This window comes from Camelus dromedarius, chromosome 3, assembly GCF_036321535.1.
Source record: "Camelus dromedarius isolate mCamDro1 chromosome 3, mCamDro1.pat, whole genome shotgun sequence".
NCBI lineage: Eukaryota > Metazoa > Chordata > Mammalia > Artiodactyla > Camelidae > Camelus > Camelus dromedarius.
This window is the reverse complement of record NC_087438.1, coordinates 115,674,569-115,701,719: the sequence shown is the minus strand read 5'-3', so window position 1 is coordinate 115,701,719 and position 27,151 is coordinate 115,674,569. Positions and strand designations below refer to the sequence as shown.

Here is a 27,151-nt window from a genome sequence, read left to right as displayed (position 1 = left end):
GAGGATGGCTGTGCTCCTCGCCTGCAGCTGCCCCTCTGCTCACCTGGCAAACTCAACCCGTCCACCTGCTCCATAGAGCTCCCGCAACTCCCAGGCTTAGTGGGTGCCCTTGCCCAGCGCCACACTTCCCTGTGGTGCCAGCAGGCTCTTGTACCATGTGACTCCCCAGGGCCGACCCAAGATCCCCAGAGGGCAAGGCCTGAGAGGCTCCCCCTCCCCCTCCTTGGCTGGGTTTACTTCTGTATCATCTATGTTGGGTGAAGGAAGGAAGGGGCTGTAACTTGTGGCATGTAAGTGTCCGGGTGCAGGAGGGAAGGAGTTCATTTTGACTGAGAGAACCCAAGACCTGGCCCAGATGAACTGTGCATGGGCTGAGTGGCAAGGCTGGGGGAGGGTCACAGGAGTGGCTTGAGCAGGGCACCTTCAGGGCCCAGGAAGCTGGGTTTAGTCTACTGTTTGGAGAGTGACTGAGGAGTAAGTGTTTCACCCGAGGGCATCTCAACATCAGGTTCTCTTCCTTTCTCTCTTTGGGGAAAAGAGTCGGGGTGGGGGTGGGGGGTGAAGGGTCCTGTGACATAATCAGAACTAAGACTGCACTGTCCACTACAGTGGGCACCAGCCACCTGTGAGCCCCTGACATGTAGCTGGTGGTCCAAACTGAGAAGCGCTGTTAAATTCAAACCACATGCTGGGTCACACTAAATCCCCAGATTCACGTAAGAAGAGGATGTAAACTATTTCATTCAAAATTTTAATATTGATTGCATTATTGCAATGATAACATGTTGGCTATAGTGGGTTAAGTAAGATTTATCATTAAAACAAATTTCACCTGTTTCCTTTTTAAATGTGGCTACTAGAAATTTATAAATATGTATGTGGCTTCCATTACTCTTCTGTTGGACAGTGCTGGCCTGAGGCTTCATGTGGGCTCTGTGTCCAGCTGCTGCCTCCACCCGGTCCCTCACCCCCGATTATTTCTTCACTCCTTCCCTCACATACTGGCCCTTTCTTAGGGGCATCTGTAAATTACTCACTCCCCCAAGTCCAGTTCTGTCTAATCTCCATTCTCTTCTCTTTTGTGGCCAAGCTTTTCCAAAGAGGAGCTACCACTTCCCATCTCTGCCTCCCTAGTTGCTTGTTTTAGTTTTACTTTTGATCAAAGTTACATATGCATACACTCTAAAGAGTCCAACAGTGCTTAAGATCTGTTAAGAAAAACAGGAGTTCTGCTCCCACACGCTCACTCACAGCACTTTCCCGACCACTTGAGGCAGTACTTTGCACCTCTAATAAAATATTTGTCTTGCCACTTCTTGATTTTTCAGTGTTCAGCATTGTCTATGGACCTCTCACCATGGAGGTCCCATAGACCTCACCCCACAACTCTGATGCACACTTTCCCAACCCCCTTTCCTACTCTAAAAACTGTAGCATAATTCCAGTTAGGTCAATATTTAGTGCTGACAGTATTGGGGCTGTGTTAAATGTCATAGCATCCTCAGTTGAGCCATGTGACATGATTGCTTTTCCTTTTTCTACAAAACATTTTGTTATTGTTATTTTTAATGTATTTATCACAGATTCATTCTCAAGCTCTCCCTTAGTTGTCTAAATATGCTCTTCAAGACTTTCAAACACATCAGGTTTTCTATTAATTTCAGCTTCTTGGAGCTTTCTTTTTCAAAGGCCTTCTAGCAAATTTTGTGAAATGTGCATGTCTGGAAAAAAATCTTTTCTACTTGAAAAGTTGAAAAGATTGTTTAGTTGAGTATAAATATTTTTCCCTCTCAGGATTCTGAAAGCATTGCTATATTTTATATAGCTTTCACTGTTGTTCTTAGAAACTCTGATGACATTTTGCGTCCGGATCCTTTGCATGAAACCAAACCTTTTTCTGGGAAGCTTGGAAGGTTTCTGTGTGTCATGGGCTGTGAATTTCACAGCAATGAGTTTTGATGTGGGTCTTCCTCTTTCTTGAGCCAATCACTTATGGGGCCTGTGTGGTCTGCCTTCTGCTCTTCGGCCCTGGGAATCTTCTTGTCTTACTTCTTTGCCAATTTCCTTATCTCCACGTTCATTGTTACCTCCCTTGGACAGATACTCCACATTTTCTAATTTTTCCTATTTTCCATCTCTTTGTCTTTTTTTCTCTACTTTGTAGAAAGGGTGTCTCAACTATCTTCCAACCTTTCTGCTGAGATTTTGTTTATGCTGTCCTATTTTTAATTTCTAAGAGCTTCTTTTTTTTCCCCCCTGAATGTTCTTTTAAATTACCATCCTGTTCCAATTTCATGGATTCAGTGTTTTATCTCTCTGGGAATTGTGATAGTTTTTTGAAGTTTTCATCTGTCTTTATAATGTCTCTTTTCCATAACTTCGGTTTTTGTTTCTTTATTTTGGTCTTTGCCTTTGTGGTTGCTGGAGGCCTTCCTCAGATGTCCAGTGATCCTTGGCTGTCTGGTCGTATTTACAAGTGGGGCACCAAAAATCTTGTCGGAATCTCCTGTGCAGGGACTCATCAACTTGGGCCTTCACTATAGAGTGATCTGGCCACATTGTTTTTTGGGGAACCCCACATCAGTATCTTCAAGTCTTTTCTCTTGGGTTGGTCTGATTCTCAGGGGAGACTTTTCCATTCTCCTTCCTAGAGCATAATCAAGCTTCACTGTGGCATTAGGAGATCAGGAAGAGAAATGTGTATGTAGACAGACCAGTTTCACTCGGGCAGTCTCACCCTCAGCTGTACTTGGTGTCCTTCAGCCCAGACACCTGCTTTATTCTTTTTAGGGAATAAGCTTCCAGAATTCTGCCATGGTAAAGGAGGGGTGTTGCTTGGATGCAAGGGGTTGGACAGAAGAGCCGGTAACTTAAAAAGTGCTTTGAAAATAGATTTCAGCCAATCTTTCTGTTTCCAATCCCATATTTATCTCTACTTCTCAAGATATCTGATGCTAGAAATTCCTGGTTCTCAGAGGTCTCTGCTGGCTTAAGATTCAGCTTTCCTGAGTGTACTAAGATATCAAGTATTCATCTATATGATTTTTGCTTTCAAAGTTTGTTGCCATCGTCACCTCTTCTGTCTTCCACGTTCCCAGTTGTTTATTTATGTATCTTAAAATTAATTTATTGTCATTTTAGTAGGTTTCTAGGAGAATGCAGAGGGAAAAGTTTGTATTTTGTTTGTCATCTTTAACTGGAAGCCCCCATTCATTCTTCAGGTCTACAATTTCTATGTGATTCTTTCCCAAATTTATTGTATTACATTTTAGCTTTGTCAGCACACATAAGCACAATTTTTCATAATCTTGACTAATAATTCCAGTATTCAGAGTCTTGTTTCTGGTTTTCCTTTTCCTTTATCTTTCCCATTTTTGCTGGTTATCACTCACTGTATCATCAGTTCATTTAACAGGTTATCTTTGATTATGTATTGGATACTGTGTTTGAAGAATTATTTGTAGGAAATAATTTCAGCCTAGCATAAGGTTACCATCCTCCAAAGAAGATTTATCTGCTTTTTCCAGGTGCCTGGATATACCAGCAATTTGGAACCATCTTCAGTCTTGAGATTTTTCTAGCCTGCACATGTGCACAAGGGTTCGTCTCCTTCTGGTTTTCCTCTACTCCTCAGGGTCGCAGCCTAAACTGAGGAGTTATTTCCTAAACATAGCACCTTTCGTGGGCCCCTTTTAGCTCTGTGAGGCTGCTAAAAGTGCAGCTCAGCATATGCACTTCTTTCCACATCAGGAAATGACCTTTGGACAACAGCTGCCCCAGGTACCAGGCTCAGAGTCTTGTCTTCTCCTGGACCTTAGACTGCTAATCCTAACTATATGGTTAGTTATTTGACACCTGACAATTATTTTATGGAAGTGTAACGTACATACAAAAATTTATATGTCATAAACACAAAATATGACAAAGTTCCACAGATTACCCGTCCCAGAGCATCAGCTCCTAAGAATCTCCCAACATGCTCTCTTCCAGTTGTTATCCTCTCCTTTCTCCAGGGCATGCATTCTAACAGCATTTCCTTGATGACTAATGATACTGATCACCTTTTCATATATTTACTGGCCATTTCTAGATCTTCTTCTAAGTGGCTTTCCAATTTTTAGACAACTTTTCTATTGGGTTATCTTTTTTATTGTTAATTTGTAGAGATTTATTTATTTATAGAAAAATTTAGAGCTCTTTTTATATTATAATTTTCATGTATTTGTTGGAGATATATATTGTGAACACTTCCTCCTGTGTGGATTGTCTTTTTAGTTTCATGGAGGTGCCTTTTTATGAACAGATGTCCTTAATTTTAATATAGTCCACATGATTACATTTTTTCCCTTCATTATGATTGCTTTTTGGGGGGACCTTTTAGGAAATTTTTGCCTAAGTCAAGGTCACAAAGATGTTTTCTTCTAAATTTTTTTTTCTTTAACCATTTCCATTTGGATTTATAATTGATTTTTTAAAATACGGTATAAGGTAGGGGGGCAAGATTAAGTTTTTCCATATTGTTATCAAGTTGACTGAGGACCATTTATTGAAAAGCCTCTCTGTACTGCACTATCTTCTCTATGATAAATTAGGTGACTGTATACAGGTGAGCAGTCTATACTTATAAAGGGTGCTTCATACATTTCATCCTCCATTTATACTCATCCTTACCAGGAAGAGCCATCTGAGTCACCTAGTTCCCTGTTTGGAAGTCATATGTCCCTGTTCACGCTTTAGCCCTTCACAATTCCCCAGTTCCACTGGCCAAGGCCAGGGCCCTTTTGGTGTTGCTAACTCTGCTGGACACCTCTCAGTCCCTATATGCATCACTTCCTAACAGAAGTTCCCCACTGACCTTCTAAGTCCCTTTGCAGCTTGGTCCCTACCAGCCTCTCCACTCCCCAGATCTCTTTCTTCCTCTGTTCTCCATATTCTTCCCATATTTTTCCTGGCCTAACTCACTTGCATTTTTTCACCTCTGGGCTACCCAGAGGCTCTCCTGGCCTCCCCTCATCTAGATAACTGCCAATTACTCTGCTTGTCCCCACTCATCACCTCTGCCAGTATAAGTCTTTTTCGAGACTCCAGCCTGGGTCTGACCTCTTGGTCTTGTGTGTACATTTCCTCTTTACAGAACTTACCACACTGTGGTGTGGTGGCCTGGCTGTCTCCCCTCCCTGAATGTGATGCTCCCTGAAAGCTCCTGCAGGGCGGGCCTTTGTCCCATCCCAGATGGGCCCTCCATCCTGTGGGAATGCCGTAGACCTTGTGGGAGCAACTGGACAGCTCTGTTTCAAACATCCCTGGTCAGGAGGTGAGCAGACCCCAGCCGGGCCACCATAGGCGTCCCTCCCGCAGCCCACCGCCCTGCCCCCACCTTGGGGTGGTAACCCCTCAAGGGACCACAGCACAGGCCCTGCTCTGAGAGTTTCTATTTCCCGGGACCTGCAGGGGTGTGGTCTCCGGGCTCTCCAGTTAACACCGCGGGACGCGAGGGGGCCGAGGACGTACCTGGCGCCCAGCCTCATTGTTGTGGCGGTTCATCGCGGAGCGAGCATCCGGCCGGTTCTCCCGAGCGTCTGCGAACTCCCGAGACACCATCCCGCCGAACTCGATGTCCTCGCTGCAGCCGCCCCACTTCCAGCCCTCGCCCGGCGAACCCTGGTGGCGGCCGCTGCAGCCGCAGATGGCAGCCGAGCCCTCGGCGCACGAGCGTGTCACAGCGAAGGCGACGCCGGCGGAGGCGATGGCGTGCACGAAGGCGGACTCCCGGGTGGCTGCGGAATGAGGCGACATGGTTGGCAGGACCTGGCAGGGCGGGATGGTGGGGCTGGGCGTAGGGGCGTGGCTGCCTCTTCTCGGGCTGGGTCCTGGGCGCCCATGGTGGGCGTGGGGTGCTAGACTCACACCTCGGTAATCGGTAATCGGTAATGGGAGTCGGGGAAGCCTGGCTGAGATGCGACAGGGGCTTGCGTCCTGAAGCAAGGACCCAAGGAGGAGGGAGAGCTTCCCCCAAAGAAAGTATCCTGAGGGCCAAGGAGCCCAAGAAAAAAAACCTGAATATCACTTGTCATGGCGAACCACAGGGACAGCTGTAATCAGAAAGTCAGATCATAATCAGTGCTGGTGAGGATGTGGAGGAATCAGAACCCCGTACACTGCTGGCTGGAAGGAAACTGGTGCTGCCCCTTCGAATCGGTTTGGCACCTTCTTTAGAACATACACTTACCCTACGACCTGGTCATTTGTTTCTCAAGTATTTACCCTGGAGGAACCTGTGTCTAGGCAAAGATCAGGAAGCAAATGTCACTGCAGTTTTATTTGTAATAGCCCCAAACTGGCTGCTCCAAAATACCCATCAACAGGTGAAAGGATGGAAAACTGTGGCATAAAATAAAAAGTCGTAGGGATGTAAAGTATAGCACAGTGACTAGAGTTAACAATATTGTATTAACAGCTCATACAACTTAATAACAAAACAAACAGACAACCCAATCCAAAAATGGGCAGAAGACCTAAACAAGCAATTCTCCAATGAAGACATACAAATGGCCAATAGGCACATGAAAAAATGCTCAATATCGCTAATTATCAGAGAAATGCAAATCAAAACTACAATAAGGTATCACCTCACACCAGTCAGAATGGCCATCATTCAAAAAGTCCACAAATTATAAATGCTGGAGAGGGTGTGGAGAAAAGGGAACCCTCCTACACTGCTAGTCGGGATGTAAATTGGTGCAGCCATTATGGAAAACAGGATGGAGATTCCTTTAGAAACTGAAAATAGAGTTACCCTATGATCCAGCATTCCCACTCCTGGGCATCTATCCAAAGGTAACTCTAATTTGAAAAGATACATGCACCCCAATATTCAATGGAGTACTATTAACAATAACCAAGACATGGAGACAACCTAAATGTCAATCAACAGATGACTGGATAAAAAAGTTGTGAGATTTATATATAAAACAGAATACTACTCAGCCATAAAAAGAATAAAATAATGCCACTTGCAGTAACATGGATGGACCTGGAGATTGTCATACTAAGTGAAGTAAGCCAGAAAGAGAAAGAAAAATACCATATGATATCACTTGAATGTGGAATCTAAAAAAAAATGACACAAATGAGCTTATTTATAAAATAGAAACAGACTCACAGACATAGAAAACAACCTTACGGTTACCAGTGAGGAAAAGGATTGGGAAGCCATAAATTGGGAGTTCAAGATTTGCAGATACTAACTATTGTATATAGAATAGATAAATAACGAGTTTATACTGTATAGCACAGAGAACTATATTCAATATCTTATGGGAACCTATAATGAAAAAGAGTATGAAAACACATATATGTATGTACATGTATGATTGAAACGTTATGCTGTACATCAGAAATTGACACAACATTGTAAACTGACTATACGTCAATAAAAAAAAATACTGTACTGTATTTGAACGTTGCTAAGAGAGTAGGTCGTAAACGTTCTCATCATAAGGAAAAATCTTGTAACTGTGTGGGGTGGTGGATGTTAACTAAACTTATTGCTGTGATCATTTCACAATATATACATAAATACTGAGTCATTATGTTGTACGTCTAAACTAACACAATGTTATATGTCAATTATATTTCAATTAAAATGTTGTGGCATAGCCATAAAATGGAATTCTATTTAGCATATAGCAGGGAACAGAGTGTGGATAAATCTCAAAATAGTCAAACTGATTAATAAAAAGGCAGACAAAAAGCCTCCTGCTCATGTCCCAACAGCCCATGATGGAGCCTCCTGCCCAGATGTCTCGGTTGGAAGCTTCCAGCAGCCTGACAGCTCAGCCCAGAGCGTGGCTCCTGGCCCACGTACCGCCCACCTGTGCCTCTTTGTCTGTACACCCTCTTTTGCTCCGGGCACCAGGCACTGAGAGGCCCAGCTGAAGGGCTGCCTCCTCTGGAACTTTCTGAAGACCAGTGCCTCCTCACTCCGTGCTGCCCCTACATGCTCGGGCCTGGGAGCTGCAGGATGCCTGCCAGGAATTGCGTCCAGGCCACGACTGACCCCAGGAGCTGGGTTTGGAGCTGCCGGGCCCCTCCACAAATGGAGAAACTGAGTCAGGGAACGTGATATTGGTTTTGTAGAAGTACAGAGGGTGATGGCTGGAGCTTGGGGAGAAAGCTGGTGGAGCTGATCTCGATCAGACAGGCATGTAGGGAAGTCAAGGGAGGTCTGCCTGCAAGAGGCCAGCTGCAGGGGGTTGCTGGGTGGGGGAGGGCCTAGCCTGGTAGACAGAGGCCTGGAGGAGCTGGTCTCAGAGGACAGGCAGGAAGTTGACAGAGCGAAAGCACGGGGCAGGGGTATTCTGCATGGGGGAATCCACAAGGGCAGGGCCCCAGTGGGGGAGGGGGTGGGCTGGCAGGACCAGAGGGAAGTGCAGAGCATGTGGGGGACAGCCTGGACTTCGCAGAGGGTGGAACCCCAGCCAGGATTCTCCAGACAGGATGAATGAATATATCATACCTGCGGAGTGTGTGCAAACATTTCTTCAAGGGAACCAAGCTATGATCCGCTGTGGGTGGAGGATAAGGGCCTGGGGGTATCGTGGGTCCTGCGTAATCTGATAGGCCTGGACTCTCATTGCTCTCTGGAAACTTCCAGGTGGCAAAACCCCAACCACAAGTCCAGAAAGGGACTCCCCATTTCTTCCCTATCAGCCTCCCACTGCAGGCTTGGCTGGGGACTGCCCGAGTCTGAAGGCTGCTCTGGCCTACCGAAGTGGCCCTGGCCCCCCGAAGTGGCCCTGGCCCCTCCTGCCCCTCCTGGTCCTTCGCCATGAGTCCAGTCTGCAGCATCCTCCACTTGTACCAGAAGAAGTTCTTAGTTGGGACTGGCACCCTCAGCTTCCATCTTCCCCCAACCATACACACACACACAGACATGCACACACAGACGCTCTCACACTCTCACCCACATATACAAGCAAACACATACACACACACACACACACAGGAGGAGCGTTTTGTCCAGTGCCCATCTGGCCCTGCCCAGCCCCTTCTCTACTTCTTGCCACTGTGTCCTTGCTTGACTCACAGTCAGGCTGACTCCTATGCATCCACCGGACGCCCTTTCAGCCCTGTCCACCACTCCCTGGCCTCCAGCCACATTCAGCCCTCATCCTTTCCTTGGGTTCTTTCCAGTTGCTTCTCTGCTCATGTGCATCTGCTGTGTCCCCATCTCTGCTCTTTGGGGCACAGGCCAGGGTCCTGGCCGTGTAGTCTGGGCGCAGCCCATGCCTAGCAGAGCCCTTTGGGTCCCAGGCACTGGGAGCGCCCTCCTACACCCATTCAGCCTGAAAGTTCCCTGAGGTGGAGATTGTGTCCTGTTCACATTTTGTTTCTAATCTGGAGCCTCAGGCCCATCCCACAGATGGCGACTCGGGAGCAAGGGCCTGATCAGAGGAGAGGGCAGGGGCCCTGAGCTGGGGCATGGAGTCCAGAAGGGTCTGAGCCCACCTGGGCAGGCCCACGCCCGGCGTCCTGGCTCTCTGGCCCTCCCTACCTAGCTTGTTCTTGAACAAATTCAAGACAGCTCCTCTCACTGTCCCCTTCCCAAAAATTAGCCAGGTAGCTGCCTCCTCAAGACACTTGAAGTCCTTGCCGCATTTTCCTTTTATAATACAACTGATCAGTTGCAGGCAGGCCTGGAGCCACCTTCTGCGGGCTCAAGGCACCCATAAATAAATACTGGCATGGACACAGACCCTTTTCCTTCTTGTCCCTCCGCTCAGCAGAACCCCCGCCCTTATTTTGTCTTCTCAAGGACTCAGGCTGTCCCCCACCTCCAGCTCCTCGGAGGGTGGGCTCACCTCCTGATTCTCACCACTTCAGGGTCCCAGTCTGGTGCCACCCCTCCTGTCTATGCAATGACCCTGGATTAGGGGCTGTTAGCTGGTGGCCTGGGGTCTTCTCACCCCCCTGTCCCAGGGCAGAGCAGATCCAGTATGTCTTGGGCATTCCTGGAATCCTGCACACAACCTGGAACCTCTCTCACAGCACCCACTCTGGTGGTCCATCTTAAGGCTCAGATTCTCCAAGGCCTGAATATGCTCCCCCAACTCCCTTTGAGCCTGTCCCCCAGGGCCTAGGGCTGGCTAGCTCTTACAGGAGGATCCTGCCTCTGTCCTTGCCTCTGCTCTGCCCCTTCCTCCACTCCTCCAGCCCCACTCCACCTCCCTTTCCCCAGGTTCTGAGATAAAGGGAGAGAAAGGGGGCCTGGGGCTTTGCCCTACCCTGAACAGGGCTTGGAGATCTCTGCTTATCGAGCTCAGGCAAACAGTCCAGGGCCGCCAGACACACTTGAGGGGAAGGGTGTGTGGGGTTGGGAGGGGTGCTCCCCCTTGAACTTGGTGGAAAAAGAACTCATTCCTGCCCTGCTCTGTCACCAACCTGCTGTGTGACCCTGCACATGTCTCTCTCCCCTGTGGGCCTCAATTTCCTCTTCAGCCGAATGAGGGGGGCTCCTCACAAAGTCTGAGGACACCTTGAAGCCAGCCTTCAACTCACTCATGAGGAAAAGAAGCCTTTGCAAAGACCATGGGCCAGAAAAGTGTGAATACGGTTCATTCTGGCAAAGAAAGTCCCTTTTAAAATTGAAGACACAGGTCTTTAAGCAGTTCCCAGAGATATTGATCAATCACAAAGGGAACACCCAAAACTCTGCGTTGGAGAAATCTGGTAGACCCCAAATTATCAAAGAAGTTTGAGTTGCAGTCATCAGCAGTGGGACAGATGACAGACGGATGGACACCACAAGCCTCCTGAGACGATGCTCCAAGGACACCCCTCCTCCTTTGAGACATTTCTCACCAAAGATGCATAACCTGTATCTAATCATCAGGAAACATCAGACAAACTCAAAGGCCTGACCAAGCTCCTCCCAGCCTTAAGGGCACGAAGGGCCAGGGCTAGGCTAAGGAGCCTAAGGACCTGGGATGGGATCCTGGACAGATAAGGTGGAAAAACGGGCATCTGGGTAAAGTCTGGAGTTAGTAGTGATGAATCTTAGTTTAAATGGATATAGCTGAGTTTGTGTGATGTCAGCACTGGAGGAGGCCTGGGAGGGGATCTGAATTCCTGCAGAGTTTCTATAAGTCTACAATTATTTTCAAAGAAGAAGTTAAATACATCCTGAGGCCATGCAGAAGGAACACAGCCAGAATGCCCAGCTGACATCCCACAGTGGTGGGGTTAACTCAGGAATCCATGGGTAGGCTTTTGGGGGTTCACAACCCTCTCAAATCATGAGCAGGAATGCCAGGGCATGCCTGAAAACTTGTGTGTGTGTGTGTGTGTGTGTCTGTGGTTTTTTTTTTTTTTTTTAATAGAGGATCCATTGCTCTTATCAGATTTCCACAGGAGTTTGACAAGAAGGTCATGACTAATGGCCTGGAGTAGCCTCAGCTTACAAAGGAAGGGAGACAGGGCTCCCCTGAGGTTGTGGGTGGGGAGGGCACAGCCAGGACTCATACCAGGGCCTGAAGCCCAGCAGCTGCCCCAATTACAGCGAAGTTTTTAGCCACAGACAGCAGCTTTCTAGAGTTTTCGGCTTCTGTTTATGCAACAGAAGCAGCTAAGGAGGGAAACGGGGAACCATCCTGCCCTTGGGAAGGGAATTACATCTTGGAGATGAGACTGGAAATACCTCTGTCACCAGCAAAATGCCTTCTTTTGAATGGGCTGTGGGAGGTCAAGAGAGGAGGGGGGGTGTAGGCTATGGGAGGGGTGCTTAAGGACCAATGGTGCCAGTTTGCCAAGTTGCTGGGGTAGAGCCTGCATGAACATTTTGAACATCCTCTAGCTTGCTCTGTTCCAGCCCAGGAGACTCTTATTCCCACACTGTGATCAGGGGTTGGAAAAAGGAAGAAGAAAGGCAATCTCGTGTAAGAAAAGCATCTTCTAGCAGGAAAACAATCTTCCCCAGAAACCTGATGTTGTCTCATTAGCAATTATTTATTGAGTCAATGCAAAGTGTCAATGATCTAGCCTTCTTTTCATCTATCTACCAAATATTCATCCATACAATCCACTTACCCACCCACCCATCATCCATCTACCATCTATCTATCCATCCATGCATCAGTGCATCCACCCATCCATTCAGGACCTGAGAGTCTATGAGTACCACATTAGGCTCACAACTAAGAATAAAAGATAAATAAGATGCAAGGTGCCCATTCTCAAGAACCAAGGTAAGAAATCTGCAAGACAGTGGATTGCTGCTTTATCTGATGAAATTTCTAACAACGCAGGCTTTCTGACAGTTGAAGGAGCTCCCCATGCTGGTGGTAATTAAGCATAAACTGTGTGACCCACTTTAGGTGGAAGAAATCCCTGCACTGGGAAGGAGGAGGATGAACCAGAGGAATCCTTGCATTCCTTTAATGGGAGGCTCTGCTGTTGCAAATCAGGTTCTTTGCTTTGGGCTGTGCTGAGTCACCTGCCTTTGGGAGCTTATAGATCATGAGGATGAGAATAGGGGGAACATGGACACACAGCAGGCTTGGCTACATGAGCTCTGGGGCAGGCCTGGGATGGATGGATGAATGGTGAATGGTGGAGAGTGGGTGGATGGGTGAGTGGATGAATGGCTGGCTGGATGGATGGCTGAATGGTTGGATGGATGGATGGATGGGTAGATGGGTGGGTGGGTGGGTGGATGGATGGATGGGTAGATGGGTGGGTGGGTGGGTGGATGGATGGATGGGTGGATGGGTGGGTGGGTGGGTGGATGGATGGATGGATGAATGGGTGGATGGATGGTTGGGTGGGTGGGTGGGTGGATGGATGGATGGATGGATGGATGGATGGATGGGTAGAGGTAGAGTCTGGGGCAAGTGAGGAGTAGTATTTGGCAAGAGCTGGGCATTTGGAGGCAGGCAGGGAGAGGTGCCTGGCAAGGATCCATTGCTGCTGAGGCCAGAGCAGCCCTAGGTGAAGAGGCTGAGCGTCACACGTGAGATTGGCTTTGGCAGTTACTTCACCTCCCTGGGTCTCCGAATTTTAGAATCAGAGGGATCTTAACAAATCCTGTTTCCAGATTTGTATTTTATGGGCTTGGCAAGTATAGGGATCATGTGGGGACTGAAATGGGACTACAAAATGTTGTTACTTTTTTGAGAGAATATGACAGACAAGAAAGGACTATCACAATTTCAGAAAAGGACCTTTTAACATCAAACAAGTACACATTTCCAAAGTCCTGTATGCTGAAGAAAGTTAAGAAAAAAATCCTTCCAAGGACCTCATCGTTGACATTTCACCACGAAGCTAGTAGTTTGCAATGATTTACTGAGCAGTGGCTCTGTTCTAAGTGGACAAGAAGGCTGCAGCCTCTGTCCCAGGGCTGGCCTTCCCTCAGGGACATCACCCAGGGGGCCATTTCATCAGGGGTTGACAGGAGAGTACTGCCTGGAGGCCGTCCTGTCCTGGGCCCTGCGAATCCTTTTTTCACTGCTGAGAGAACTGGCCCAGACAGAAGGAGGGGAGCTCCTCTCTGGTGAGCGGCCACTATGGGTCCGCTCAGCCCCGGAGATGTGCAGAGGCTCAGAATGAGGTCAGCCCCAGGCCCCGGCTGCCCAGCAGCAAGAGCTGAGTCCAGACAGGGTGTTGCAGGAGAGGCACCTACACCCCCAGCAGTGGGTCCCACAGCCACCAGACTGTTCCCACAGTTGCCGCTTTCAGGTGGTGGAGCGGCCATCTGCCCTGCTGGGTCCCACACCTCCCTGCCACGGGGAAGAGAGAGAGGCCTATTTGTCCTTTCCTGGGAGGGAAGGCTGTGGGGGGCTGATGCTGGATGAGAAGGAGGAGCTGATCCAAGGCTCCTGGGACAAGCCCATTGGCCTAACGGGGCACTGAGCGCTTTCCTGAGGAATGAGTGTGACCCCGGGCAGTGGAAGTTCCTGGAAGGAAACTGTGGTTCAAATACAACCACTGACCAATGAGATCAAGCTCCCGAGACGTTCTGTCTGTCAGGTCCACCCAGGTGGGTTCTTTGGGAAGCTCTGCAGGTAACCTGGTGTGGGGGGCTGCCCCAGCAGTGGTCACTGCAAACCCACCCAGGGCCACAGTTTTGGGGTGGGGGGCCTCTATATCTGTAAAGGGTTCCCTGGTGATTCCGATGCTGAACCCCCAGGCTCCCAGGTCTTAGATCCCTAAGCCCCCCTCCTCTGGAAGGTGGCCAGACCCAGGACGCATGTGGGAGGGAGGCCCAGGGACAGGCTCCCACAGGGAGAGGGGAGGAGTTCACTTTGGGGAGGAGGGTGGTCTCTGATACACTCCCCCCTTCAGAGGGACGTGGAGGGGGCTAACACGGAGGGTCTCACATAGTCCTCCCACCCCGGGCTCCCACTGTCCTGGCCCCTTTGTGAAGTGAGGCCCCTTGTCCCCAGAGGCTGGGACCCGAGGGCCTGGCTGCTGTCATCTGGGACTCAGCCTGGGGCAGGGTGCGGTGTGACCTCCTCCTTGGGAGTTGTAGGACCTGCCTGTCATAGCCTCCTCCTGGCTGACTTCTGGCCTGACGGACAGCCCTCCCTCACCTGGGTGTGCCTCCCCTGTGGCTCTTTGAGACCCAAGGCTCCACCTCTCCCTTGGATACTGTTGACCTTGGGGCCAAATCTCCTGCCTTGGCACTGAGGTTGGTCAGCAGAGGGGGTGTAGCCATGAGACAGGCCCTTCTGCCTCCATGGAGCACCCCCTCCAACCCATCTAGGATCATGGCTGCAACCACAATCATCTGCCCGGGGTGGGGAGTCCTGCATCCTAGCCCCAGCCCCACTGCTTCACTACCTTGCAGGGAAGCTTCTCCCTTGCCAGGTGTGTGGGGCAAATCTCCCATCCCACAGCCTTGCTTCCCACTCAGCTTAGGGCCCTTTGTAAGTCCTCCCACTAATGTTGCTGGTAAGGAGTTCCTCGTGGCAGATGCTGGTGATCACAGTTTGATGGGCCTTTAGAGAGGCCGGGAAAGAGCAAACGGCTCCTGCGGGCACTGAGCTCCATGGGGACCTCTGAGGGGCCTTTCTCTGCTCCCACCTGCTCACAGAACACCACTGGTGGGATGCAGCAAGAACTCAGTGCCCTCACACGTGTCTGATCCCGAGCGCACACTCCGGGGCAGCAGCTGTGGCTCCCTCTCAGGCACCACACGGCCTCCCTGAGCCAGGTCTGGGGTGTCTGCCCACCTGGCAGGTGAGGGGCTGTAAGAGGGGGAGGATGCAGAGAGGCAGGTCCAGGGATGGCTGCCACCCCACAAAGCAGACAAGCGGCTCCTGCAGCACCTGTGCAGGCGCAGAGAGGTCACAAACGCCCTGAGTCTGTCTCCGTAGCCCACGGAGGACGCAAGGGAGACTGTAGAGCATCCGGGGTTGGCACTTCGTCTCCCAACCAATGCCCAAGACGAAGGAGGGACAGATGGAAGACCAGCCAGAGCCCCCAGCCAGCAATTTCCCCCTCTCCCACACAGCCCACCTTCCTGGGTCTCAGAGCTAGCGGGGCGGCCAGGAGGGGGTGTCGCGATGGGCAATGGTATTTGGTAATCCTGTTGGCCCGTCCTGCACAAAGGATGAAGCCACCTGAGAGCGGAATGCGGCTTGCGCCCCACTGTCACTGCGGCCCCTGACACTGCCCGGCCGCCAGCACGGCCGGCGTCCTGATTACCTGCTGGGGCTAATGAATCTGGCTTTGTGAGCCACTGTCACGCCGCGTTAGGCCCACAATGGCCTGCGATATTTTATATGAATTTCCCCCTCGTCGGCGATTAGGCCATAGCAAGCCAGTCATAGCAACCGGGAGGTATGCACGGCCCAGGGGCCTGGGGCGCGAGGGGAGCTCACTATTCACACGCTTTAACACAGCACTCCCGAGGGCGTGTGAATCGCCAGCAGCATTTTCACTTTTCTCTTGTGCTTAATCTTGTCGTCGTAGCGGGGACATTGTTTTCTGAGCCAGGCACGGCAGGGGGTCGCCAGGGTCTCTCCTGGCCCCTTTACACACCTCCCCAACCGGGAAGAGTTAATGATACACGGGGGAGGCCGCAGAGACAGTTGGAGCCCCCCAGCCACCGTGAACCGAAACACTTTCCGATGGGGGTCAGGGGTTGCAACCTGGATTCGGGGATGCGGGTTCCCTCAAGGGCCCCTGCTTCTCTCTGACCCCTCCTAAGCCCTGAGGCTTGTGCCGTCCTGACTGCCCTGCCCCCAGCCCCGTGCCTGCATGCTGGCCCTCCGCAGACCAGGCCGGACACACAGGGAGGCGGACAGACCACCCCCTGGAGCCCGGCCAAGGGAAGGGGCTCTGCCGGGGAGGGGACACACTGTGCTGTCCCCCACCTGCTCCTCCCCAGCCCATCCCCCCAAGGAGAATGGGGGAAGAAGGCAGGCAGATGCAGGTGCTTGTCCCAGGGCTGTCCGAGGGCATGGGCAGGGGGTTGTGAGGGGATGAGCACCATCTAGGGGGACAGGGCAGGTGATCATCCTGCCGAGACCTCAGCTGGCACCCACAGACCCTGCCCCAGGGTAACCAACCAGGACTATGGCATGACATGCTTTGAGGGGGTCAGCCAGGGCCCCAAACTCAGCCGCCCTGTGGGCAAGGTCCAGGTGCAGACACCACAGCAAGGGTCAGCCCACCTCTACCAGCCACTAGGCCCCCTTTGCCCCTGGGAACCACTGGGAATGCTCGCCTGGGGTGCAGATGGGCAGGCCCTGTGTCCTCCAGGGCCTGAGACCCCTAAGGAGCCTTGGAGGCACACGTGCTGGAATCAGAGGCAGGGCTGGGCGGCTCCCCCAGTCTCCTCATTAAGGAAGCCACTGTGGCCCAGAGCTCCTGAAATAGCGGATGGATACAGGCTGAGGCCGTGTCTAGGGGTCACTGATGATGAAGCTGGGGGCACCAATAGGAGAAGCATCAAGGTCCTTGCTCCCCTCTGTGGATGACTCACCCCCTTCTGGCCGCTTCCATTTCTTTAAGGTGCAAATGCCCCATCCAGCTGAGACCCAGGTCCCCGCAAAGTCATGTGCCATCCGCAAACCCATCAGCCCGGACCTCGAATTGCTGTGCCCACTGTGCTTCCCCAGGGGTGTGGTCCTGGCCTGGCTGGGCTTCCTCCAGGCCCATCTGCTGAGGCACTGAGCTCTAGGACCTGCCTTCCTTGCCTTTTGGCCTCCCCACCCCTTCACCTCATCCGGGGTTAAGAGTGGGTATCGGCCAGCTCTCAGGGAAAGCAGGCGCTCCAGGTGTCCAGCGGCCGGCCTGGAGGGACAGATAAGCTGCAATCCTGTGCCAGCCTTTATGCACTCAAAATTCCTCAGATGCTTTCTGCCCGAGGCAGGTTAATGGTCCTGCTGCCATGGGAAGAAAGAGTGGTACTTCTTCTGAGCCTGGGCTCGCTTCCGTCACCCAACCCCATATTCCTTGCTGACAGATTCTCAGGGGTCCACATGGCCAACCCAGTCCCCAGCCCCAGGCCAGGCAGATGGCGGTACGTGTGTGTGTGTGTGTGTGTGTGTGTGTGTGTGAGCTGGAAGCAGGAGGTATGAGCTCTTTTCCCCACATCCTCCCTCACCCCCCCCACCCCTACCCCAACACGTGCTCACACACGCACATGCTTGCACACGTCCACACAGGGCTGGGCCCCTCTCCTCAGCTGGCCGGGCGGCGTTAAGCTCTGTTCAACTAGGCCGCCTCAGCAGGGGTGGCCAAGCACCCCATGGGCCCTGCCACAAAGCCTGAGTGACCTCTGACACGATTAGGGTCGCCCTGACCCTAATCCAATCAGATTGATTACTGCGAGTGTGGCCCGGTGGGCAGGCAGGGGCCTCCACAATGACCTCGCAGAGCTGGCCTCTCTCTGGGGCACCTGGCAGGCTCCTTCCTCCTGGGCCATTCAGCTCTGCGCCACAATGAATCCGGCCATTTCTCAGCCCCGTGGCAAGTGAGGGGGGAGAAGGGGCTTCCTCTTTCCCTTTAGACCAAGTGGTGAGGATGTGGGGGAGCTGAGATGACTTTCATTCAGCTGAAAAGGGAAGAGGGAGGGAGAGAGACCAGGCGGGGGTGTTGGGGGCAGAGGGAGCAAAGGGCAGAGGAAGGAGCATGGACATAGGGGAGCGGACATGAAGGGAGGATATGGGGGAGAGTGGACACAGGAAGGGTGGGAAGCGGGGAGAGGGAGGCTGGGACACCAAGGCCACATGAGGGTCCCAGAGGCCTGCTGGAGTCTGGACTCCACCTGAGAGGCTTTCGAGGAAGTGATGGAGTGCAGAGGAGGAGGGGGAACTCCCTGGGCCCCCAGCCCAGGATCTAGAGGCTTGTCTGCTCCTTGGGGCGGGCCCTGGGCACCTGCAGGGCCTGCTGTCCCCTGGAGAGCCCCTACAGACCCCTACACAGGCTGGCACACCTGCAGGAGTCCTGGTCTGGCCCCTTTCTTGTGCCTCAGTTTCCTTACTTGTAACCATAGTGCTGGCAATTGGATGGGTTGTTAGGATGTGATTTGATGCTGTGTGTAAAACACTTAACACACAGCCCCAAAGCACTGCATACATGTTTTAAAGAAAGAGAGAAAACCCTTTAAGACCCTCCCCAGGGAAGCCCACTCACATGGGCACTCTCAGGCGTATGTGCTCATCCCTCTGTCACTCACTCAGCACATCCTTATAAAGTGCCCACCCTGTGCCAGAGCACACCTTGGGTCTGCCATCTGTGCCTGCTGTGTGTACCTGCTGTGCCCCAAAGGTCTCCAGGGCGGGTCCAAGTATCCCTAGAGAAGCACAGAAACAGAGCAAGACACTTAAAACAGCACAGGTACTTCCAAGGCATCCTTGCTGGCATCCTTGCCTTCATCCTTGCTTCTTCTCCCACCTCTCCTGCCAGGACCACCCAAATCCCAACTGACCCATGAAGAGACTCCCAGTCTTCTTGGTACATGTCCATCCCAGGGGTCATCTATAAAGATTAGGCCACCAAGTCCTGTGCAAATCAGGTGTTTCCAATTTCTTGCTTCCACAGAATGAAGGAGGACCCAGTTGAATGATGAGCTGACAAACTTTAAGAACTTTTTGATAGTAGATCCTTGTGTGATTTTTGGCACATATAACTTAGACAAAATTCAAAGAATTGAGAGAGACATTATATCAAAACTCTCTCTTTTAATCTATTTATTTTTGTGAAGGATGATCCTCACACCTAGATCTTTAAAATTTAAGAACAGCATGGGCCCTGAAAGATGTTCCTCTAACATCAGGAGGAAATCAAGGGCACCTGCTCTGCTCACTGCTATTCTACATTGTCCTGTAGGCTCCAGCCAGGGCAACTGAGCAAGCAAAAATAAATAAATAAATAAATAAAGGATGTTCAGATTGGAGAGAAGAAGTAAAACTGTCTCTATTAGCAAATGACATGAAAATCTTAAAGAATGCATGAAACATCTATTAGAATTGATAAACTTTCAGCAAGGTTACAGAGTATGAGATCAATATTTGAAAATCAACTGTGTTGTTATACACCAGCAATGAACAATGCAAAAAGGAGATTAAGAAAATTATTCCATTTATAATAGCATCAAAAAGAAAACATGCTTAGGAATAAATCTAACAAAAGAAATATAAGATTTATATGCTGAAAATTGCAAAACATTATTGATAGACGTTGAGGACATAAATATATTGAAAGACATCCAATATTCATGGATCAGAAGACTTAAAATTGTTCAAATGGCAATATTCCTCAAAGTGCTCTGCAGATTCAATGCAATCCCTAAAAAATCAAGCTTTTTTGCAGAAGTTGATGAACTGATTCCAAAATCTATATAGGAGAGTGAGGGGTCTCAAATAGCTAAAACAAGCTTGGAAAAGTGAAACAAAGTTGGAGGACTCACACTTACTAGTTTTAAAACTTACTTCAGGGCCAAAGTAATCAAGACAGTGTGACCTGGGCATGGGACAGATTAATGAACCAATGAGGTAGAACAGAGCCCAGAAATAAGCCCACACTTCCTTCTCTGGCTTCCAGGTGGAGCCAGACCCCCACCAGACAGAGCCATCCTCTACCACCAAGATGGCAGCCTCCTCAGGTGAGACTGGCTTCTGCCTTCTTCCCCAAATCCCTGACATTACTTCTTACCTGGGGGAGTGGGAACCCTAGACACCCCCATCAGGCTCTGGACTCAGGAACCCAGATAGCACTATGATCCTGTCTGGGCCCTCCTGGCCATTGTGCAAATAATGAACATATCTCCTTGCCCCACAACACCACTGATCATGGCACAGCATGGGACCTGTATGGGTGGCAACTGCACCACACAAACGTACATACATATATGTGCACACCACACACATAAACATGAAAACATAGGCAGGCACATGTGAACACACAGGTGTGTGAAGACGTGCACACATGCACACACACATGCCCACACTCACACAGATGCACACACATGACCCCACATGCACATATATCATACACAGTCACACACATGGGCATGCACGCACACACACACACTTGCACACACTCACACACATATGCCCACACACACTCAATGTGCACATCACCTTGTGGTCCTAACTTCTCCCACGCATGGCAGCGGCCATCCCCGCAAGAGCTGCTGTGTAATTACCCCAGCCAGCAGCTCTGTGAAGTTGGCTGAGTGGCAATTATTCTTCCATTTTATAGATGGAGACGCTAATGCTCCAGGAAGTGAGCTGACCTGCTAGTCAAGGTCACAGGGCATGACTCTCCCCTGCCCCCTTCCTGCTTCTAGAGAACACAGGCCAACCTGGAGGGGCATGACCATGACTGCCTGATGTTGGGGAGCCCCGACCACTTGAACAAACACTATCAGGCCCCACCTGCCCTCAGAGGACAGTAATTGAAATAAAATTTTCACTATAAGTTTTCAGCAGCAGAGTTGAGCAGGTAGAAGAAAGAATCAGTGACTCTGAAGATAGTTCAGTTGGAATTATGCAGTCTGAGGAGCAGGGAGAAAAGGAATAAAGACAAATGAACAGACCTGTGAAACACCATCAAACGTAGCAACACATTGTGAGAGCCCCAGAAGGACAGGATAGATAAAGGGACAGAAAGAATATATGTAAAGAAATCATAGCCCCAAAGTTCCAAATTTGATTTTTAAAAATCTTGAAAATTCAAGATACTCTCAAGAAGCTCAATAAACTTCAAGTTGGATAAACATAGATCCAAACTGAGACATTTTAATCAAACTATCAAAAGATAGAGACAAAGAGAGGATCTTGAAAGTAACAAGAAAGAAGTGATTCATCATGTACAAAGGATCCTTAATAAGACTAAGAGCCAATTTCTTATTGGAAACCAGAGACCAGAAGGCAGTGGGAAATCATATTTAAAGTGTTGAAAGAAAAACACTGTCAACCAAGAATTCTACATCTGACAAAACTGTTTTTCAAAAATGAAGGACTAACCTAGATGAGATGGAGAAATTCTTAGAAACACACAAACTACCAAAACGGACTCAAGAAGAAATAGAAAATCTGAGCAGACCTATAAAAAGGGAAGAGATTGAATCAGAAATTTCAAACCTCCCAACAAAGAAGACCTTCACTGGTGAATTCTGCCAAACATTTAAAGAGGAGTCAACACCCACCATTCTCAAACTCTTACAAAAAAACAGAAGAGGAGGGAACAATTCCTACCTCATTCTATAAGGTCAGCTTTACCCCCATACCAAAACCAGACACAGGCGTCACAAGGAAAGAAACTACAGATTTTGATCCCTTATAAATACTGATGCAGAAATCCTCAACAAAACACTTGCAAACTAAATCCTCTAGCATATTAAAAGGATTGTAATGACCAAGGGGATTTATCCCAAGAATGCAAGGGTGTTCACTATAAGAAAATCAACCAATGATACTATGTCACATGAATAGAATGAAGGCAAAACCACATGATCAACATCATTGATGAAGAAAAAGCATCTGATATAATCCAACACTCTTTTCATGATAAAAACCACTCTACAGACTAGGGATAGACGGAGATTTCCTCAGCTTGATAAAGGGCAGTTATGAAAAACCCATAGCTAACATCATATACTCAATAGTGAAAGACTGAAGTGTTCCCCCTAAGATCAAGAAGAAGACAAGAGTGTACACTCTCATTTCCCCTATTCAAAATAGTACTAGAAGTGCTAGCCAGAAGAAAGAGAAATAAAATGCATCCAAATGGAAAGCAAGAATCAAAAGTGTTTCTATTCACAGATGACATTTATGGAAAATCCTAAAGAATCCACAAAAAACTCTTGGCACTAGTGAAAACATTAAGCAAAGTTGCAGGATACAGGATCAAAACACAAAAATCAATTATACTTCTATATATAATCAATGAATAATCTGAAGAGCAAACAATTTCATTTATAACATCATCAAAAAGGATAAAATACTTAGGAATGTGTTAACCAAAGATGTACAAGACTTGTTCACTAGGAACTACAAAATACTGCTGAAAAAAAAAATTAAGGAAGACCTAAATAAATGGAAGACATCCTATGTTCATGGATTGGAAGACTTAATATTGTTAAGATGGCAATAATTCCTAAAGTAATCTACAGATTTAATGCAATCTCCCTTAAAATCCCAACAGCTTTTTTTGCAGAAATGGAAAAACTGATCCTAAAATTCATACGGAGTTGTAAGAGATCTTAAAAAAGCCAAAGCAGTCTTGGAAAAGAAAAATAAAGTTGAAGGACTTACACTTCCTAACTTTAAAACATACTACAAAGCTACAGAAATCAAAACAGTGTGATACCAGCAGAATGACAGACACATAGACCAATGGAACGGAATTGAAAGTCCAGAAATAAACCCAGACATCCATGGACAACTGATTTCTTAAAAGGGCGCTAAGACCATTCAATGAGGGAAAGATTTCAACAGATGGTACTGAAATAGCTGGTTTTCCTCATGTAAAAGCTGGACCCTTACCTCATACCATATATAAAAATTAACTAAAAGTAGATCAAAGGCCTAAATGTAAGAGGTAAAACTATAAAACTCTTAGAAGAAAACATAGGTGTAAATCTTTGAAATCTTAGGTTAAGCAATGCTTACTTCATATGACATCTAAATAGGCAAGTTGAACTTCATCAAAATTTAAAACTTCTGTACATCAAAGAACACTGTCACAAAAATGAAAAGACAATCTATTCAAGGGAGGAAGTATTTGCAAACTGTATATCTGATAAGTATCTAGTGTCTAGAATACAAAAAGAACTCTGACAACTTGACAACAAAAAGACAAACAACTCAGTTAAAAAGTGGGTCAAGGACGTTCATAGACATTTCTCCAAAGAAGATATTTAGATGTCCAATGAGCTGATTAAAAGATGCTCAACATCATCAGCCAGCGGTGTGCAAATAAAAATCACGACATATCACTTCACACCCACTGGGATGTGACTAAAGGTAAAAAGACAGAGGATAACAAACACTGGCAAGGATGTGGAGAAACTGGAACCCTGTGTTGCTGGTGGGAATGTAAAATGAAGCTGCTGTGGAAAACAGTTTCGTGGTTCCTCATAATATAGAATTACCATATGATTGAGCAATTCCACTTCTAGGAATATACTCAGAACGACTGAAAACAGGAACTCAATCAAATTCTTGTACAAAAATGCTCACAGCAGCATTATTCACAACAGCCAAAAGGTACGAGACAACCCAAGGGCCCATCAACAGATGAGTGAATAAGCAAAGTGTGATCCATCAATACAATGGAATATAATACAGCCACAAAAAAGAATAAAGTGCTGAAGTATGCTACAGATGGATACATCTTGAAAACTTGATGCTCAGTGAAAGAAGCCTCTCTCCCACTTTCTCTCTCTCCCTCCTTTCCTCCCCACTCTCCAGAGGGGCTCAGCCACCGTATTTAAGGGAGCCCAGGCCACATGTAGAGACCACTTGTGGGCGTTCCCGCTGATGGCAGCATCGGCTACCAGACATGTCAGAGGACCCAGCTGAGGCGCGGAGACCAGCCCTGCCTATTGGGCTGCTGGACTTTAGTGTGCAGATGTTGGGATGTATAACATACGGTTATTATTGTCTAAACTATGATGTTTTGTGAAAATTTGCTCTTCACCAAAAGCTAACCAACACCCAGCCCTCCTTATCTTCCTCTCCTTCCCCAAATAGCCTCCTTGGATTATCCAAGGTCCTCCTCCAGGACCTGGGATAACTTCTGCTGTGTGCCTCTGTGGTCCCAAGCCTCTCCCTTCCTGTGTTTTTGTTTGTTTGTATTTTCTCCCCAAGATCGGCCAGAAGTCCTGGCTCCCGCAGAAAACCTGCGACGATTAATCTTACCCCAGTGCGACAGTGTAATTGCCTTTTGGGGAAGGAGAAGCAGGATCCTACATCCTTCCCAAACTCTAGGAGCAGCCTACAGAACAGGAGAGAGTTGGAAAGGACCCACGCGGGAGTTCCTACAGTAACGAGGTCTGTGCAGCACTGCTCCCCTGCTAGAGCTGCTGCTCCCACGCCTGGGCATAGGTGAGGCACGGATGCAGGGAGCGATGGAGTGGCTTGTGGCCTCTGCCCACCTGCACTGATGGGGGAGCGGGCTTGGACCCTGCTGCACCCATAGCGCTGGGCTGCCGCATCTGCCCTGAAAGCCGTGACGGGTGCCATGTGTACCTTTGTCCAGCACAGGGCCAAAGATGGCCAGGCTGTCGTTGATGGTGGTGCAGTTCCAGCGGCGGCCGCGGAACTGGTGTTGGCATTCCTGGATGCTGATCTTGACGCCCTCTGCCACGCTGGGCATGATCTCCACGTAGTTCCGGCAGAAGCGCAGCTGCTTGGGTACCAGACCGGGGATGCTGGCGCAGAGGATGGGCTGCGTGCCCAGGGATGAGTACTGGGGCCCGACAGCCAGGGACCTGGGGGAGGAGGACAAGGAGGCCTGGTTAGTGGAGGAGGTGACTTGCTGGCCCACGAAACAGGAGCAGCATCCAGGCCTGCCTTGGGGTAAACCTTCCTTGGAGGAGGCACACAGGCCCTTTCCTTCCGGACACTCATGCGTTCCAGGGTACTTCTAGCTTGGAGGAAGTCTGTCCCTACCCTGTACTTGAGGCTTAGCACAAAACTCAAAATGTGCACATGGATTGACAGAAAGGAAGCGACGGAGGGCTGTTTGCTTCTCTGCACAACTGCAGGGTCCCTCTGCTCTGCTAAGGTGGAGTCAGCAGTAGCCTGGAACTGTCTGGGAATGCAGAGACCACAACTGGAGGAAACAGTGTGACACTGGGTCAGCCGATGGGTGCCCAGAGCAGGGGCTGCTGGGTCTGTGGCAGGGGGAGGAGGACCACTTCTGGAGGCACAGCAGTGGTTAAATCCCACGGGCGAAAATCACCACTGAACTCATTCCCGCCGTGCCAGCCGGCTTCTGGCTATTTACCCAAAAGACGTAAAAGCATATGTCCACGATACGATGTGCTCAAGAATAGTCACAGGGCTGTGATCATCAGAGAAAAACTTGGAAACCACCCAAGTACGCATCCACAGAAGTATGGATGAACAGACTGTTTACCCTCGCAGTGCGATGCTACTTGGAAATCGAGGGGAGCGGACTGCTGAGGCAAAGGGCAGGGATCTCCCTGGTAGGGTGGTGCACAAGGGAGCATTTCTCAGCCTGCGCTTTGCAAAATGGTTCCCACTCGCCCCACGTGCCTATGTAATTTAAATTAAGCTAAATGACAAAAGAATGAGAAAAAAAAATTGGTTCCTTACCAGCTACGTGTGGCCTGTGGCTACCATGTTGGATGGTTAGACATGGAACGTTTTGGTCACTGTGGAAAGTTCCACTGGACCACGCTGGTCCAGGGTGGTGAAAGTGTTCTGTGTTTGATGGAGGCGTTGGTTGCACATGTGTTTAGGTGTCAAAACCGACTGAAGCAGGGTCATTTTACTACATGTGATTGCACTTTGATTTAAGAGGAAGAACCACCAGGTCCCTTTGGGGGCTCCAATCCCATGGTGACATGCCGTTATATCCATCCAATCCGACGGATGACCCGTGGTCCTGCCACCTGTGGTCGTGTTGGCCAGTTTTGTGCGTGACCCACGGTCCTCCTGTCTACGGGTGGGCCTCTGCGGTGGGGGGATGGGCTCTCATCGGCAGAGCTCTGCTCGATTCCTCCGCATCTCAGCGCTTTCTTCGCCCCTGGTTGGATGCTCCGTGTGCGTGACTGTGTGGCAACTGCTGCTGTTCAGGGCCGGCTGCGGAAGCCTGCCTTGCTGCAACCACTGATATCACAAAGGCTCTCCAGGGCCTCTGGGAAGGGGCTGTGCAGACTTTTAGAAGACCAAGGCGTGAGAGGCCCTGTGGATCCAGGAGGACCGCTCGGGGGGCAGTGGTCCCAGAGGAACAGCATCCTGTGGCTTCTCACACACTCCCCACACTTCTGCGGATTCTCGTAGCGCAGAGAAGCTGCCCACGCTCGCTCAGGCCTTTGGCCTCACTTGCTCTCTCCTCCCCCTCAGGGCGCCCCCTCTTTCCTCTGGGCCGTCTGGTGTGGTGCGCTGTGGGCCCAGAGTGGAGCAGATCCCCAGAACGGCCCCCTCAGCCTGGCAGTATGGTCCCCGCTTGTCTGGAAGCTTGCTCTGCTGGGATCCAAGTGGAAAGGTCTTCCTTTGTTTGGTGGGGAAACCAAGGCAATGGAAGTTCTATAAATGTTTCAGCTGGACCCCCAGAGGTTCTTGTTTGGCACCTCCTCTCCCCTGGGAAGGCTGAGAACCCCTGAGGAGGTGGGACAAAGGTTTCTGTGTCCCTCAGCAAGCCACACACCTGCATCATGATGCTGACTTTCAGTAAGTCCCACTTTGAGTCTAACTCAGTTTCATCCAGCTGTGGTGAGAATGATAGGAAACAGGAATCACTGTCTCTGAGAGAAACAAATCTACCCTCTGGAAATAGAGATCAGATCCGATCATTTTTCCCCTCTTAGTCTCCAAAATCTTCAAAGGTTGCCTTGCCTGGAGGCACAAAACCCACACCCTTCAGCATCTGGAGATGCCTCACCCGACGACCCAGAGAGAGCATTCCTCATTGCGGTCCTGCTAGAATCCGCATCTGTCCA

At 49.5% G+C, this 27,151-nt stretch overlaps 1 protein-coding gene across 1 annotated transcript in view; it reads right to left on the bottom strand.

Moving 5' to 3' along the window:
* The window catches only part of WNT3A (Wnt family member 3A), a 44,774-nt gene that overhangs the window by 1,983 nt on the left and 15,640 nt on the right, over window positions 1-27,151 (bottom strand). Inside the window, exons 2-3 of the mRNA XM_031449483.2 lie at window positions 24,711-24,952; window positions 5,512-5,777 (exon numbers count right to left, since the gene is read on the bottom strand). Of these exons, the coding sequence (XP_031305343.1) occupies window positions 5,512-5,777; window positions 24,711-24,952 (508 nt within the window). The remainder of the gene's footprint in view (window positions 1-5,511; window positions 5,778-24,710; window positions 24,953-27,151) is intronic.